General features: G+C 43.5%; 1 protein-coding gene across 1 annotated transcript in view; it reads right to left on the bottom strand.

The window, feature by feature from the left end:
* The window catches only part of afap1 (actin filament associated protein 1), a 49,985-nt gene that overhangs the window by 19,928 nt on the left and 13,525 nt on the right, over positions 1 to 16,532 (bottom strand). Inside the window, 2 exon segments of the mRNA XM_020643620.3 lie at positions 15,443 to 15,525; positions 15,845 to 15,973. Coding sequence (XP_020499276.2) covers positions 15,443 to 15,525; positions 15,845 to 15,973 — 212 coding nt within the window.

The raw sequence follows: 16,532 nt of genomic DNA, 5'->3' as shown, positions 1-16,532 counted from the left end.
GGCGGATGTGAAAGTTTGTGTTGTTGATTCGAGGTCTGCGGCTTCATATCTCACATCCTGATGACTTCCTTTCCAAGATTTCTAAGCAGCAACACCATTAATAATCATGCAGGAGGCGATTGTTTGGGTACGCATTTTTCCCCGAGTGCAGCAGAATATATCACAGAGAGAATGTGATCCCACCGCTCTGCTATTCAATGAGTCAAAGCTGGACGCAGTGGGGTGATGAGAGTGTGTTTGCATGCTCTGCCTGCACCGACATTTATAAACACACAATCAAACGTTCTCTCAGACAACAGCTCGGCCGTATCACACAGGTTATATCTGCAGGTCAATCAGGCCTGAAGCTAAGGGAGTTCACAGCCGTCAAGATGCTGATAAACACACACTGTAAAAAGAAAGCCAGCGCACTAAAGTTCATAATCAGCTTCAAATGCTTTACAGATATCCCAAACATCTGTTCACAATTTGGTATGACAGCATCATATCCAGCACAGATCCTCTTTAAATGAGATCAGATTAGACGGATGGTTGAACAATATTGATAACAGAAGTGGGAGTGTCCTCAGATTTCAAATATTTTGACCGAATCAACTTAAAAGCTTTTATGTCACATACTCTCAGGTGTCTTTGAAGGATGTCCAAGGCTGGAGGCATATTTGATTTTGCGCATTATGTCTTCCACGTGTCCCCGCCGTCTGTTGACGCGGATGCAAATAGCAGCATATAAACGTTTGGGTCAGTGTAAAGGCAGAGGGGATGCGTGAACAGTCATCACAACAGGAGCAACAACAACGGCAGGAAGTTTTTAAGACAAGCTGACGGACAAGCTAATTCCAAAAATAGAATGATAGTAAGACGAAACCGATATCCGCATCTCTTCTCCCAGCACCGGAGAGCAGCCCTCCCCTGGCAGCCCTGCAGCATTTAGATCACCTGAAGGCTTCCAGAGAGCCGACCAATCAGAAGAGAGTGTGCACGTGGGGAGGGTGGGTCTTAAAGAGACAGCAGCTGAAACAGACCGTGTCATGCAGAGGCTGAAATGAGGGTTCTTACAGACCCCAGTATCAGATCAATAAGGAGGTTTTTGAGCTGCAGATCATGCAAAGCTGCTCTAAAGGTTTCACAGACTGACGGCATGAAAGGTGAACACATAGAAGATGGGATCTTTAAGGAGGAAGGATACAAAGTTTGGGTTACACCCATTTGCTTAATTAAAGCCAGAGATGGTACAGTTTATGAAGAACATGCGTCTGGAAAGTTGCAAATACCAATGGATTATTTCCATAGTGAAGGGAACCCCTAGCCCACATGAAGCAGCTTAATTCAGAGTTTGGAGGACCTTTTCATGTCCTGTCATGGTCTAAGGGCTGTTCCTCCCTGACACAAATACACGTTTCTGCAGAAAAGCACAGCTTCGTCTATGAGAGCAGCCATACACACAGGTCATGTGCATGGATGCATATCTGAAATGTCAGAATTCCACAGTCATAATGTGTAATTTGGTTGTGGTGAAGGAGTCCTGACCTTGGTTTGGATACTTTGAGTGGGAGGACTGTCTGCCTCTCTGGAAGCGGCCTGAAACTCACATCCAAACATTTATGCCAAGTATCAATTTTGCCCGGCGTAGGAGGACTGGACCTCAATAATGTTTCTGCACTGGTGCCAGTGGGAGGCTGGAATGGATAAACTGAGTGGACACAGGAAAGCCACTCCCTTACAAGAGGCTTTGGAGAAGGAGAACTGCATTTTCAATGACTATTGGCAAATGACCCATCGTAAAAGCACATGTTTCCAGCTGGAGCCCATCTTCTTAACTTCACTTTTCATTTCCAAAAATGCTGAATCAAACCAGAATTACTTGTTGCTGATGACTTTAATTTGCCTTGTCGATGGTCAGCAAATGGTTTGGTACAATGTCCTTGAAAGACTGACTCTTCTAGTTGAGTTATTTCTGGCTGTGACGCGTCACAGATAATTTAGGCTTACTGGGAGTGGGAGCATTTCAGCGGGCACTTTTCTGATTGAATCATCAGAACATAGGACCGAAGGAAAAAAGTCAACTAAGATTTCACGGTTCAGCTGTGCAGTGTGCCGTGTTGATGGAGAGCTGCAGCTATTTTGAGCATTAAATAAATAAAGCAAGTTAACCCCCGATTCTGTGTTCATTTTGGAAGATTTTGGTAAACTCATCTCTGGTGTTGGTAGCAAATTGCGACAGCTAAGAGAACTTAAGTTGTCTTGCTCTGTTTGAAGCCTCTTGACTTCCTTGTCCCCGAAAGTTAAAACAGCAGAGAAAGGGAAATGTAGTTTTTACAGCGACACACTGTACCAAATAAGACAAGAGTCTCAATTGTTATAAGTGATAGTGATGAATGAATAGTATAACAGTTGGCTCAAAATCATTTTCTGAGATGGATTTATTTAGGGTTACTGTTGTATATTTGGATTAACACCGTTGTATTTTCAAAGGATGGATGCTTTGGTAAAAGACTGTACCTTTAGATAAAGCTCGGTCTGCATTGGTACAAGGGACATTTAAATGCATATTTTTATTTCAGATTAATCAACTAGTCAAAGTTAAGAAAACTCTCAGGAAACAGTTCAAATTGAGCACAATTTATTTATAATTGTCAGCGGGTAAATAATGTAATGTGGTTTGCCGAGTGTGGCTATCAGTGGCTGTGCTAGGACTGCCAGCCTTCAGCTCTCCTTGCGGGTTACAGTCCACATGCCTGTGCTAAATGTGGCTACGTATGGCTCCAGTCGATGTGACAGTTTAACTTGACGCAGCCTGGATACAATTTTCCAGATCGAGATACTACCAGACGCGCTACAAGATGCTATTCATGCATGGGGCTTGTTTACATCCGGGCAGTAGAGCCAAAATAGAAGAGCCAATGACCAGGGCTACAGACCGCACCCCCTAGTGGTGGGTGGATGTGTTACAGCTTGGATGTATTATTTGACATGCATTGAAGTCCAACATATAAAATGTTAGTAATTGATTTGACAGATTTGTGATTCTGGTGCAGACAAGGGGTGAAAACGTTTATTCACTTAGTCGACTAATTTGTAACAAAAATTTATTCGTAAGCAATTTAACCAACGTTCGGAAGTGAAGGGTAAAATAGTTTGCTCATGTTGTACACCTAGATTTTCCGTCAACCGAGCCCATGTCTTACTACATTTGAAGAACATATTTTACATGAAAATAGTATAAATGAGTGTCCAAACCTTTAATTGCACCACGGTTAGAAAACTGTCCAAAGACTGAAGGTTTGCTAAAAGCTTAATTTATTCTGATTTGAGGTTTTGCTGAGGCCTACACACTTTTCCAGCACAACCCTGCTTTACAGTGATACATGCTCACATCTGGGAGCCGCACAGTGAAACCACAGTCTTCTACTGTTGGCATCTGGTCCGCCTGGCTACTTGTACAACTGGAGGTTAAGTGCCATGCACAAGGTCACCTGGATGGTAGTTATTTAAAAAGGTGGTGGTGTTCGATTTCCTTTTTTTGGACCAGAGATTTTTTGCAACTTGTCTAGCTCTCTATTTCCAAGCTGCTGAGTGCCACCCTTAGTTTTTAAAGACCATGTGTTTTTAATCTTGTCTCTTGTCTCTCTCACAATACTCAAAATGAACTTAGCAATGACCAAAGGTTTAAGATCAGCATACCTCAGAACCCTTTGAAATGGTTTCAAGCACTATCCAAGAATATGATCCTTGCCAAAACTTTAAAAACCTGCAGTAACACAGATAGAAGGACAGATGGGACAAAACGTGGACCGATAGCCATCTGCATACACCCCCTTCTCCCATGTGCTCCTCAAAGATCAAGCATGAGGTCAAGCCGAGGCATTGAGTTAAAAATTGATTCCAGACAGCGGGAGAAGATGAAAGCCCAAAGAGCAAAAGGCTATGGTGCTACCCATCAGCGTCAGGGTTTACTCAGTTTGTCCTGCTTTTGTCCCGGGATAACCTTGAGACAACAAGCTTGTAGACGAGGGAGTTAGGGTGATATTATGCAGCTGTGACTGCAACTAGAGGGAAAGACTGAAAACAATACTATACTATAGATTTTAAGCACGTTTTTCTGGTATATTATGGACATTAAAAATTGGCAATAACCACTCAATTAAACCTCTTCCATTAGAGCGTTTAAAAAGATTGTTCCTTTCAATTCTTGGATTGCCAAGTAAAGAACTCTAATCATTAACTGGTGACAAGAAATATGGCTGAAATCCCAGGACTATGCCTACTGAGCTATTTTATTTGTTGCCCATTTCACAAACAAGAGAACAATCAGATTTTTTCAGAATGCACAATTCAGACCGCAAGCAGACTTTTGCAAGATACTCCAGTATATCAGAATATTTAAATTGAGTGTTCTTGGTGTGTGAATATGTGAATATTGCTCAGATGAAGCAGGTAATGGGATACAACATTTGCTAGATATTGGCTATTTATGCACACAGACATCCAGGCATGCCAGGACAGTCCTTGCATATAAATCTGACCTATCAGTTGTAACATCCTGATAACAAACCACAGCATACATCATGTTTGTTTCAACAGTGGCAGCTGTCCAGGAACGCCACTGAAAGCCTCATTGTGCGGGAGAGGAACTCAATCCGGATGTCAGCTGATCGGGCCAACACACACTCTTTATATAAGAGCCCCATATATTCAAAAACATTTCAACACGCAAGAACAAGTATGGGAAGAAAATATGGAGAAAACCAAGACAAAGTAGACTAAGACACACACAGTAAATCTCTGATAAAAATCCCCTCTCTGCAGGACTCAAGGCCTCCTCCAAGCTGAAGACCTGCCAAACTCAACGATACTCATCTGAGTGTTCCAGCTCTCTGTTTATACATGAACCACCCAAGCTAGTGTTACCTCCAACAAAACAAAACCGTTTTCCCATTTTACACTCCAATCTAACCTACACTTCCCCTCCTTCACTTTCCCGTCTTCCTGCCTCAGGCTGGTATGTAGTGTGGATTTTGCGGGACAGGTGCATTCACAAGAGTGCACTTTCTGGCTGAAATGCCAGCTTGCCCGACGGTACTGTAAAAACAAATGGAGAGTGAGATTGGGTTGGGTCTTTCCTGCATTTCTCTCACCTCACAATGAGGTGTAAACGTGGCTCAGCAGCAGCTGGTGGGAGCTGGTGGTCCAACACTTTGGAAAAGCACTGGAAGGGTGGGGTGGCCCTGTTTTCACTGGAAGGGAGCCCTGCGTTATAAAGTAGGTCCATATCTGGAAGGGCACCCTCCTATTGTGCTAGAACTGAGTGAGATTTCCCATTGAGCCATTTGCCAACAAAGCAGAAATAAGGAATCACAGTCTGTCAGACATGAAGCAGACAATCCCAACATAACCTAACTGAAATGTGACTAGTCTTTGATTTTTGCAACCAGTAAACATTAAAGAACGTAAGAGATTTATTTTTTGACAGCACCCTGACTTCTTTCTCCCTTCTTGCTATGAGGCAAGTTTGAAGGTTTTCCCTGTGAATGTGTGGGTTCTCTCCGGGTACTCAAGCGTACTAACAGTCCACTTTGATCCCTGTGACTGACTGGTGACTAGTCCAGGGTGTACCCCGCCTCTCGCCCAGTGACAGCAGTGATTGGCTCCAGCCCCCCGAAACCCCGTATGGAAGAATAGCTATCGATCGTGGATAATGGATGGATCTGAAATGTTTCTAAAGGGGGCTAAGCTAGAAGCCAAAGCTTCTCACCGGACAATCTCAGAAGTAGCTCTTACTTTCTTTCCAGAGCTATGTGTAGTCATGAAACAAATTAAATTACTGACACCAAGCAAAAATAAGATCACGCTGCAGGATGGTTGGACTCAGCCCTTAGTGATAGGAAGTTCAGAGAATGGATCCAGCTGAGGTGATTGGGTGATCTAATTAGGATGCCTCATGGGCCATTGTTGGAGTTGTTGGAGGTATTTGAGGCATGTCCAACTATAAGAAATGAAAAAATGTGGAGGGTTTAAATGGCTGATTTTGACTTGGCTTCCCCTGGGCAGGGTGGAAAACATTGTCTATGTTAATTTGCATGTTGGAGAGTTGTGCATGATTGACATGTTGCCTTGCCAAAAAAAAAAAACGACCAAGGTGGCTTTTGCTTGTTCAGATCTCTTCGGCTCCAACAAGAGGCCAGCCCTATTATCCATACTTGAATCTTTGTAATCAGGTACAAGCAACAAGGAGTGACTCTTGATTCTCTAATGTCAAACAGAAAGTGACACCTACCATTGTGTAGCCTAGCTTGTTCTAGAGACACCACTTGCTCAATGATCTCAAGGAGACATCATCATCATCAACTTTTATTATTAGACTGAAGACAGTTATTAGACTAATTCAAGACAGTTTGAATTAGCTTTTAGTTTAAATCCATTTATTGCCTCGTCTTTGCTTCATTTAATTTGTTCTATCACCATTTTTCCATGCGATATCTATACAGACATACAGTACGGGAATGTTGCAAATGCATCCGTCACAAAAAGCCCAATAAATGTATCTATCAGACCTGGATCTAAACACTTGAACCACAAACTGTATTAGTACGCCACCAGACTGCAGAAATAGCTTCAGTTTTCCCTCAGTGCTTTATTAAGTCACTTCCATCACATCATGTGTCAAGAAAAGAAAAAATTCTGGCATTGTAAAGAGCCTTCAAAAGCACTTGAGTGTGAGTGGTGGTGGGGGGGGTTGTGAAATAGATTTTCCGTTCGTGGCCCAGTTTCTCACTGTGGGCTTTTTCCAAAGTGTTATGAGTCTGGCCCTGGCCGTTGTGCCACTTAGCGAAGTCTTGCTGCTCGCTACAGTTAAGACTTAATCAATCACCAATTTGCAACTTGTTTGGTTACCCCAGTGACAATGTGTTACGGCTTCCCTCGCAGTCTGTTAAACCCTGCGTCAAGCCCATGACACAATAGCGCTGATGTCACCGAAAGGCTTTGCTGTGGTTCACCAAGCCGCAAAGAAAGGGGAACCCCACGTTGGAATTAAGTGAAATATGAAAACAGATCCAGCAGCACCGAATGGAGACAAAAACAAATGGTTGTTTCTAAAGACGTAGGAAAGCACGGCTGATTCATATGCGACTGTGTGATCGGATGCCAGCACTAGCTTGACAAAGCACAGTGACACTTTTTCTTGCTTCAGTGTGTTTCCCCTTCAAGCTAGAAAACATTTGGTTTGGCGAAATACAGCCGGCCGATATAGTTCCAAATAAGAAGCTGCTGGTCTACGGCCACCAACACGGCGATGACTGTGGGTAAGAAACGGTGTTCAAACAAGAGACCACCCCAAATCTCTAGAGCTGGTAAACAAAACATACGTACAGGAGATGATTCAGGCTGTGTGAGGTATGGTCTACATTTGAATACAAAGCTTTGGCCCAGAGACATATTTATCCTCGAAAGTGCTCAGAAGGGAGGGGGGAGTCTGATTGGAAAGGAGAGAGGGGGAGGAAATGAATTCCAAATGGGACCCAGACTGCTATGGATAACGCAATCGGGTTAGTGTGTATACAGTACATCCATCACATGAACACACTTGTGAACGCTGGTAAACTTGTACAGGGTCTGTTTGGGGGAAGCCGAGGGAGGAGAGGAGGAGGAAGGGATGGAGGGAAGAGGGGGGGGGGGGGGGGGGGGGGGTGCCACCGCTCTCCAACGTCAACACAGATGGAAATCATTTGTGTCTCAACAAGAGGACTGGTCCACATTTTCCTTTAGCAGAGCTGCCTTGAATCCATGCGTGGTCCATAGGATGCAGCTAACGATTTGAAATAAGCAATAAAAACAAATGTCGAATTTTTACACTAAAACATCTAAATTAATAAAAAAATGATTAAAACCTGTCATATTTATTTTTTACGTCATTTTTTTTAAATCAAATATTTCCAACTGTTATCAAAGCCAGAGAAATCCTTCATTTTAGAGTTGTAACGGGATGTGTCTTGTCGCGGCAGCTTAATCGCCAAAGACTTATTTTTGCATATTTATCTTTTCCTAAACTGTTAATAAATCATTGTAACTCTTACTTCTCTCCTGATTGAACTTATAATAATTTTACTCCAGATGCTTCTCATGGAGGCAACACTTCCTTATTTTCATTTTGTGATTTGTGGCATAAAGAATGAAAACAAGAACAAAACATTCCCTGACTCAGCTCTTGAGTTTGTCAAAGATTGTTGCGTTTTTCTTTGTTGGGTTTTTTTGTACTCTACGTCTACTTGTTCACTTGTTTGCTTCGATGCAGCTCATTTCAACAAAAGTCATTTACATTTTTACTTTCTCCGCTCTTTTGTTCTGACTTCTCGGCAGCTGAATGAGAAGCGTTTATGTGGCCGAGGCAGCGAGCTTGTCGATGACAGGAATGTATTTCATGCCAAAGATAAAAGAGCAATATGAGCACGGCATAAATCTGACGAGTGAAAAGAGACAGAAAGAGAAAGAAGAGACTCTGTGAGACTTCAGCGGGATCTTGTCACATTCTGTGGTTATCACCAGTCTAATTAGAGCCAGATCTTATTCTTGAGGCGAGGGTTGTGGAGAGGACCAAACTGGACTTGATAAGATCCTGGTTCTCTTTGAGTCTATGTACAATATGTGTGCCTGAGCAGAGCCACCAGTCGTCGTCCTTTAAATCAGGGGTTCCCAAACTTTTCATCCCACGACCCCCAAAATAACGATGCTAGAGACCGGGGACCCCCTCTGTCCCTGGAAGTGGTTAAAGCATAACGTTGCACACAGCTGAGATGAGATTCAACTTTATTGTCATTACACATATACAAGTATAGAGTAACGAAATTAGGTTTGGCATCTCACCAGAAATGCAAATAAGCAGAAAGTGCAAGAGTCTGTGCTATGTACAGTAATTCTGTGCTATGTACAGTAATTACAAAATTTACAGATTTAGACTAAAAAAAGTGAATTATTAGGTATATATGGATGGCTGGATTAATGGGATGCTATAAATATAAATAAATGCTATAAATAAGTAATGCTACAAAATAAGTGTATTCTTAGGATTATAATATACAGATTAAGATGCAGTGAGCATGCTATACTAGTTTACAGATAATATAAAGCTGCTGGCACTAATGGGCCTTTCCCAAACACTGACATCAGAACAACACTAAAAAATACAACAGACTAAAAATAACTGAACAACATTTTTGTATTTCATTTAATTTCACAATAATGGGTAAAATATGTATTTTCAAGTCATTTCCAGTTTGTAATTGTTTTTGGGAAGGCATCTCGCGACCCCCCTCCCAGTGTGTCACGTCCCCCCAGGGGGTCCCGACTACCACTTTGGGAACCACTGTTTTAAAGCGTTGTACACTAACACACAGCTCAGACATGACTACATCACGAGTGCCGTGTTTATATAGACTTGAGGGATACTCAAGTTATATTTAATTCTTTTATTAGGAAAGACAAGAAAGTGTCATCGTCGCTTCATAAGTACTACGCTCTCGTTGCCACCGCCATGTTTGTATTGCTGATACATCACTTGGCTGAGGTCGCGTCTGGGCAGGAAGTCATCAGCGGTCAGAACGCTTACCTAGTTTGAGTGCGCCCTAAAAGTGTGATACTCAAGTCCACGAAGAAAGAGGCTAATCTCACTTTATTATTTCTTTCTACCAAGCGTGTAAACTCCTCCAGAAAGTCCACAAACGTCTTGATAAGTGACGACTTCTCTGTGAAGGAAGCACATTAAAACCGTCTGTCAGGTGGCCAAGAAAAGTGGAGTCAAAGAGCGGAATGCCTGACCCAAAAAGTGAACAATAGAAAGTCAGTATTTTGATGGTCACTTCCTGTTGGTGCTCTGAAAAACAAGGCACAAGTCTGTGACTGAAAGTCTGCAGGAACTTCAGAAACACCCTTTTCTCGTCATTAACAGGTGAAGCGAGGATCATTATTGTTCCCATGGAAACATTTTTAACCCTATGGTTTCATTTAGTCTAATAGGCTCTCATGTGTCAGGAGTCACTTCGGCTGCACGTACACTGAGTTCACAGTACACAAAACAAACGCACACTCTGAGGGGAGGGTCCCTGGGTGGTTCAAAGCAGACCAGTTTGAGCCTGATAAACCTAAAACAGGGCCCTGTGGCTGTCGATTTGATTAGTGGACATCCTGTTGGGTCTGCTGATCCCTAATGACATTAGTGTTTGTGAGAGAGAGAGAGAGAGAGAGAGAGAGAGAGAGAGAGAGAGAGAGAGAGAGAGAGAGAGAGAGAGAGAGAGATCAGCATTTTTGTCCTAAATAACGAGACAAGAAATACCAACAACATGTTTCTGAAACAGTTATAGAGATTTGATATCTGAACACTTTTTGTGTGCACAGTGTGAGAACATTTTGATCATTTGTTACAGAATTAAAGTAACTACTTTGATATATTTGCAGTTGATGGTGTCATCCCTTGGAGAATCGTCTCATTTGCCTAAAATCTGTGCCACATAAAAGCTGTACAATCATTAAGATTCTTTTATTTATGATGTGGCTCTAAAGGTTTTTCTCTTAGATTCATGATGCAGACAGCTGTATCTGACCCCCTGCTGCCTGTCAGGGAACTTTACACCACAGGTATTCTAACTTCATGATGTCATTAGATTTACAACCCGATTACATCAAAGACAGACGCTTTAGCTTGCTGCTGGAAAGAAAAAAATAAGATTCTAGTTTTGAATTTAAGTTAGTGTAGATTGATTTTAATCGGGGCTGTCAAATTATACATTTTTTTAAATCACGATTAATCGCATGTTTGAAATCCCATATGATAAATTGCATTACAAAACAGTTTGTGTCACGCCCTTATTTTGGTACTGTCTTAAGCTGAGGGTACTTCACTTCCTGTTAGGAAGTTTGAAAGCCTGTGCGCTTTTATTTTTTAAATAAAGTAAGGCCCTTCCTGTAGCTGGAAGGTTAGGACATGAAGTTAAGCCCAGAAACAGGAAGTGGTTAGGGATCCCAAACTGAGGTCAAACAGCTAAAAGGAACGGTAACAAAGGTCAATGTGTGATGTCATCAGGTGGATGTTACTTTGGACTCGTCAGCTGAGCTGTCTGAGAGTTTGTTAAAGAGAAATGAGACATTCAAAGTCCTTCTTTAACATCACTGAGACTACAGGGAGACACTGAGGACGACTATCTACGGTGAGCCTGAAGGGACAAAATAGAATGAGATTTAAAAAAAGAATGCATCAATTTCGGAGCTTAATTGCATCTTGATCGATGACAGACTTTTTTTTTATAAATATGCACGAAAGAAAGTCGAGCTGCTGCCTCTGGGAGGGCGGTCCTGATTCACATGGCTACATCCACACTTTAAGATCAGTGTGACAACTCTGTATCATCACTGAGCACTTCAAACGGCGTCAGACTCCTCCAGAGTCATTATTCCTTATATAACACTGAGTAATCATCATGGCTTCCACACACAGGGGCATTGATGTAGCATCTGAAGCCGCAGGCTCTCGGTCGTGCGGAGTGTTGGTTTGGCTCGCCACCGAGGCTTGACGGGTCACAGACAGACCGTGGCCGAGGCCGTCTCTTCCTCCTCCGTACTTCTTCTATCAGAGCTCTCATTTCTATTTACTGCACTCTCTCACCACCAATAACTCACGCCTGACGCTGGATGAAATATTCACATTTGAAAATGAGCGTTGAAGAACGGTGTCCTCTGCACTAAATCTTCTTCTTCTTTGTTTCTTTAACTCCTCCGCCCCTCCTCCTTTCTCTCGTCCTGAACCCGTCTCTTTGTTCGAGTCCGTTTCTGCAGGCGGGGATTCATGCAACTCTAAAGGGTGCAGAGTTATTCCCTCCCCGCCCCGACAGCTTCTCCAGAGGTCAGTGTGGAAATGTGATGAATGGTAATTTCAGAGCAGACAGACAGCTACAGAGAGACGGCGAGCTGGAAGGAAATAAAAGACAGGAGCTGAGTTTCCATCCAACTATATTTATGAGAGTTGAACTTTAACCACCCGGATTCTGCAGATCCTACACGTGATACTTCTTTTTTTATAATTAGAAACACTATTCTTACACTTAGAGGATATTGAATGATGCAGGCGGACACATCTGGAGCATCTCATGTCTTGTAGGTACCTCTGGATCGTTGGCCGGGAGGGACTGTTGCTATGTGTACCGTCTTAAGCTGAGAGTACCTTCCTTGCTGTTGGAATTCAACCGTGCTTTTATTTTGACATAAAGTAAGGACCTTCTTGTAGATGGAAGGTTAGGACATGAGGTTTAGCACAGAAACAGGAAAGAGGTCCAGGATCAGAACCTTGTGAGAACTGGTCAACGTATAGCCTAGCGGTTATGTCTTGCTCGCCATGTAGGGAGGCAAAAGTCCTCGTCGCAGCGTTCATGGGTTCAAATCCGACCTCGGCCCTTTGCTGCATCTCATCCCCCACTATCTCCTCCCGACAACGTATAGCACCAAGCGGTCCGGTTCAGCTCGGTACCCATATATTGGACTTTGCACCTTCAAAAGTTGGGAATGGTACCAAAATGAAGGCTCTGTACGGTCTTACTTTTTTGGTACCTATCTGTTGGGGCACCAAGACTACCGATCCGACCCTAAAAGGTCCCTTTTGTTTACTGTGTCCCAGTTCTTCTTCTTCTTCTTCATTGAACATGCAATTAATGCGGGCTACACTGCGTCGGGCTGCTATGATGTCACACTATTTCTTAGCTGACTCAGCTATCTCCATCTGGCTTACACTCCGCTTACCAAATAAGGGTACAGTTGGCGGTGGAAACGCAAACCAAGAGCAGGGTTTACCGTCCTGAACTGAACCAGAGCGCTTGGTGGAAACGGGGATCATGTCTCTCTTTGGCGGTCTTGTCTATTAAAAGGCAAAAAATGTCCCAAAACGTAATTAAAGTAAAACAGTCTCAGTTTGTTGTTCTAAGTGTCTGACGTGACAACGCTACAGAACAGATTCTGACAGAGAGAGACCTTCCCTCTTTAAAGTCAGATTCTTTAAACCACAAACAGCTGTTGTGTCACTCTTCTTCTTCTTCAAGGCAACCAGACTCCATTGACAAAAACAGTCATTTTACACGGAGGTTTGCTGCTTTGATGGGTGAGTTTGTTCATGTCATTGTGGGACTTTGATGTTCTGAATGGTGAGTTTGGATCAAATGTTTGTTGAACACGCAATAACACAAAAGACAAACGACCTGATTGGAGCAGCCGGCGAGCGAACACTCCCATACTCTCTGAGGTCAAACGCTTGTTTTTCTAAATGGGGTTTGGTTGCTTTGAACACAGTGATGTCATAGTGATGTCATGGTGGTTTCTCATTCTCTGTGTTGGGATCCGTTCTGTGATGTTGTCAGAAACTCTCTGAGCTTTATTCAGACTGCCAGCTCAAGGCGCGATCTTAACGCCACGTCTTCAATATGAAGGTCATGGAGGCGTAATGGAAAGAGGTGATTCGACCTCTGTGCCACCATCCGAGGTAGCAGCAGAGGCGTTACAGGGGCGAGACAGGGTCACTGTTAAGACGTGTTTGTGTATGTGGATCGCTGTCTGTAAAGGCTGGTTACACACACAACAGAGATTTTCTTATCTTGATTATAAAAACGTCGGAGAACCACAGACATTTGGGACAGTTTCAACACACTCCTGCCGTTTGTAGAAACGGTTCCACGCAAGATCTCAAAGAAACACGCGTGATGAAACGTGACTTCAGAAGAAAAAACAAACATGGAGGACGATGGACGTGGTCAGGGGGCTCAGTTTAAGTGTTTAAGTTCGCCGCCATTTTTGTGGGCTGTAAAAGTGACGCGGCATACGGGTGGTGACGCCTCCAGTTTTGCTCACGCTCATTGGCTGTTGCCAAGTTGTTAAATTGTTTCCATGCAATGTGAAGTTTTGTATTATTTACTGAGTCATCGTGCAGATCACATCTGAGTTGGAGTGTCAATAACATGAGGCGGGTTAATGCCGCCACTTCCACCTTGAAGGAATCAGACGAAGTAGGAACAAATATCAGCCTACTGAACAGGAGGTCCTAACAGGATACAGCACGCAGAGAAGGGACAGTCTACTGTCAGATTGCGTAGGAACCATCAGGTAAGAATCACATCCCTGTACATCTCAAAAATGTCGACTAAAGCCGTCTCAACTCCTGGTGTTTTCTCCTGGATGACAACCGGGCTATCAGCTGCATATAAAGGATCAGTCTCAATGTCAGGGAAAGTAAAAGAAAGGTTTTGCTTTCCTGAGTAAAAAAGCAGTTTTCTCAAAAGACAACAACAGCCGCTACAAAAACAAAAAGAGGAAGAGGAGGGAGATAGAAAGTGGTGAAACATCTCTCCTCCTCCTCCTCCTCCTCCCGTTCACTTTTCCGGGAAAACTTCGGCAGTGATTTCCAGACACACACTGGGGTCACCGGAGGAGGCTGAGGCCGTCGACTGGTTCTAATTACAAACTGCACTGTAAGGACTAGTGCTGCCTCGGTGTGTTTCTGAGTGTGTGAGAGAGAGAGAGAGAGAGAGAGAGAGAGAGAGAGAGAGAGAGAGAGAGAGAGAGAGAGAGAGAGAGAGAGAGAGAGAGAGGATGTAGAACAAGGTGTTGTGGCTTATTGTTATGGTGAGAAGGCTTTGCGGGCCATCACAGTCACCTGCTTTCTATCAGAGGCATCTGCTCCGACACACACAAACACACACACACCGCCTGCTTGTCCTCTCGCTTGCGCTCTTCACACACACACACACACACACACACACACACACACACACACACACACACACACACACACACACACACACACACACACACACACACACACACACACACACACACACACACACACACACACACACACACACACACACACACACACACACACACACACACACACACACACACACACACACACACACACACACACACACACACACACACACACACACACACACATTATGTCATAGCAGAGATGTTTGCAGTGACTGTCAGGGTGATGCAAGGCGCTGTGTGAGACAGGAAAACACATCGAAGCCATGACTCGTCTCCTACTGCTTAACAAGAGGCCGTAAAAAGAGCCTGAACACGGCGCACATGGTTTCCACGTCTCGCTGGATTACTGCAGCTGACACTCGTGACTGAAAACAGCTCCAAAGGAAGTTTAAATATGATGCTGCGTTTTGTACACACACCTTTATCTAAGAGTCGAGTATTGAACCTCGACCTGTGAAGTAACAAAGGTGGGGATGGGTAGCGAATACCAGTTCTATTTGGTGCTGGTACGTGATTGCCGATTACGTGATCCTGTCAGTATTTACACAAGTCCCTCTAATTTAAAGTGCTGGCTGTCAGCCAAACAAACAGCGGACTAGTCACTTCATTACAGGCTGCTTCTTTTTCTGTTGTAGGATTGAAGTCTTACCAGCCATGGATGAGGGATCTCAGGGAGGGGCATCTGAGGCGGGGCCGGCAGACCACTGTGGATCTCGGACTTGAATGACGGCTCTGAGAAGGAGTGGCAAGTGAAAGAAAGTTATTGACTGCAGAGTCCATAAAGAAACAGCGGGCATAAGGACCAAAAAAACGTATATGTCAACTTCAGTAGCTTCAACTTTAATCCAGGCTGAACTTGAACAAAACTTCAAACAGTGAGTAGCTAACCAAATGTTCTCATAGTGATGGGTAAATAATGTTTGCATGTTCCAGTAAATTCAAACGTTTGATAAACAGATAATATTCCATCTGGGTGCATTAAAAAAAAAACTTTTGCATTTATGACACGTGTGTGGTTCTCTGTCGTGCACACACAGGTTCATCATCTCACCTTTTTCTGAGAGGACTCTGTGCAGGATGTTGGACAGGTGCAGCTTCCTCTCTCGGACCCCGGCGCTCAGGTACTCTCTGTCCAGCAGGTCCAGGAAGAGACGGAGCTCACACACCAGCTCCTCCATCGCTGCAGCACAAACACACAGAGAGAAAGAACGTATTTAGTGAACATTTTTAAAAAATGAAAAAAATTAAGCCAATGCGGAAGTGTAAAAATCCTGCAGTTCATTGAGTGTCCACTAGAGGCTGGCTGCAGAAGCACAGGAAGTCACATACACACCCATTCTAAAAAGCCTGTTTTTACAGCAGAGATTAACATGTTTACAGTCTGGTTCAAAAAAACAAACAGGTCTGATTAGTTATTGTCATCATGCGCACAAACTGTACGTGGGAAGATTTTTTTTTAAGCAGCGCCGTTTTGATTTTGAAAATGATACGTGTTATCCATAGTTGGGCGTGTAGCTGACAGGTGGGCGCGATGTAACGGTTCATCAAGAGGTTTAAAACCCGCCTCAGCTCTCAGCCTGTTGTTAGGTTGACTGAAAGTTCGACTGAGACAACATTTCCAACATGGCGGCTGCAGATGAGCTTCCAGCGCCCCCTGCAGGAGCAGATGGCTGACGTCACTCAGGCTTCATCCATTAATATTTACAGTCTATGTTTTTAGCAGAAGTAGGAGGTCAAGT

This window comes from Labrus bergylta, chromosome 22, assembly GCF_963930695.1.
Source record: "Labrus bergylta chromosome 22, fLabBer1.1, whole genome shotgun sequence".
Taxonomy (NCBI): domain Eukaryota; kingdom Metazoa; phylum Chordata; class Actinopteri; order Labriformes; family Labridae; genus Labrus; species Labrus bergylta.
The sequence above is the reverse complement of the archived record's forward strand: the minus strand, read 5'-3'. Positions and strand labels throughout refer to the sequence as shown.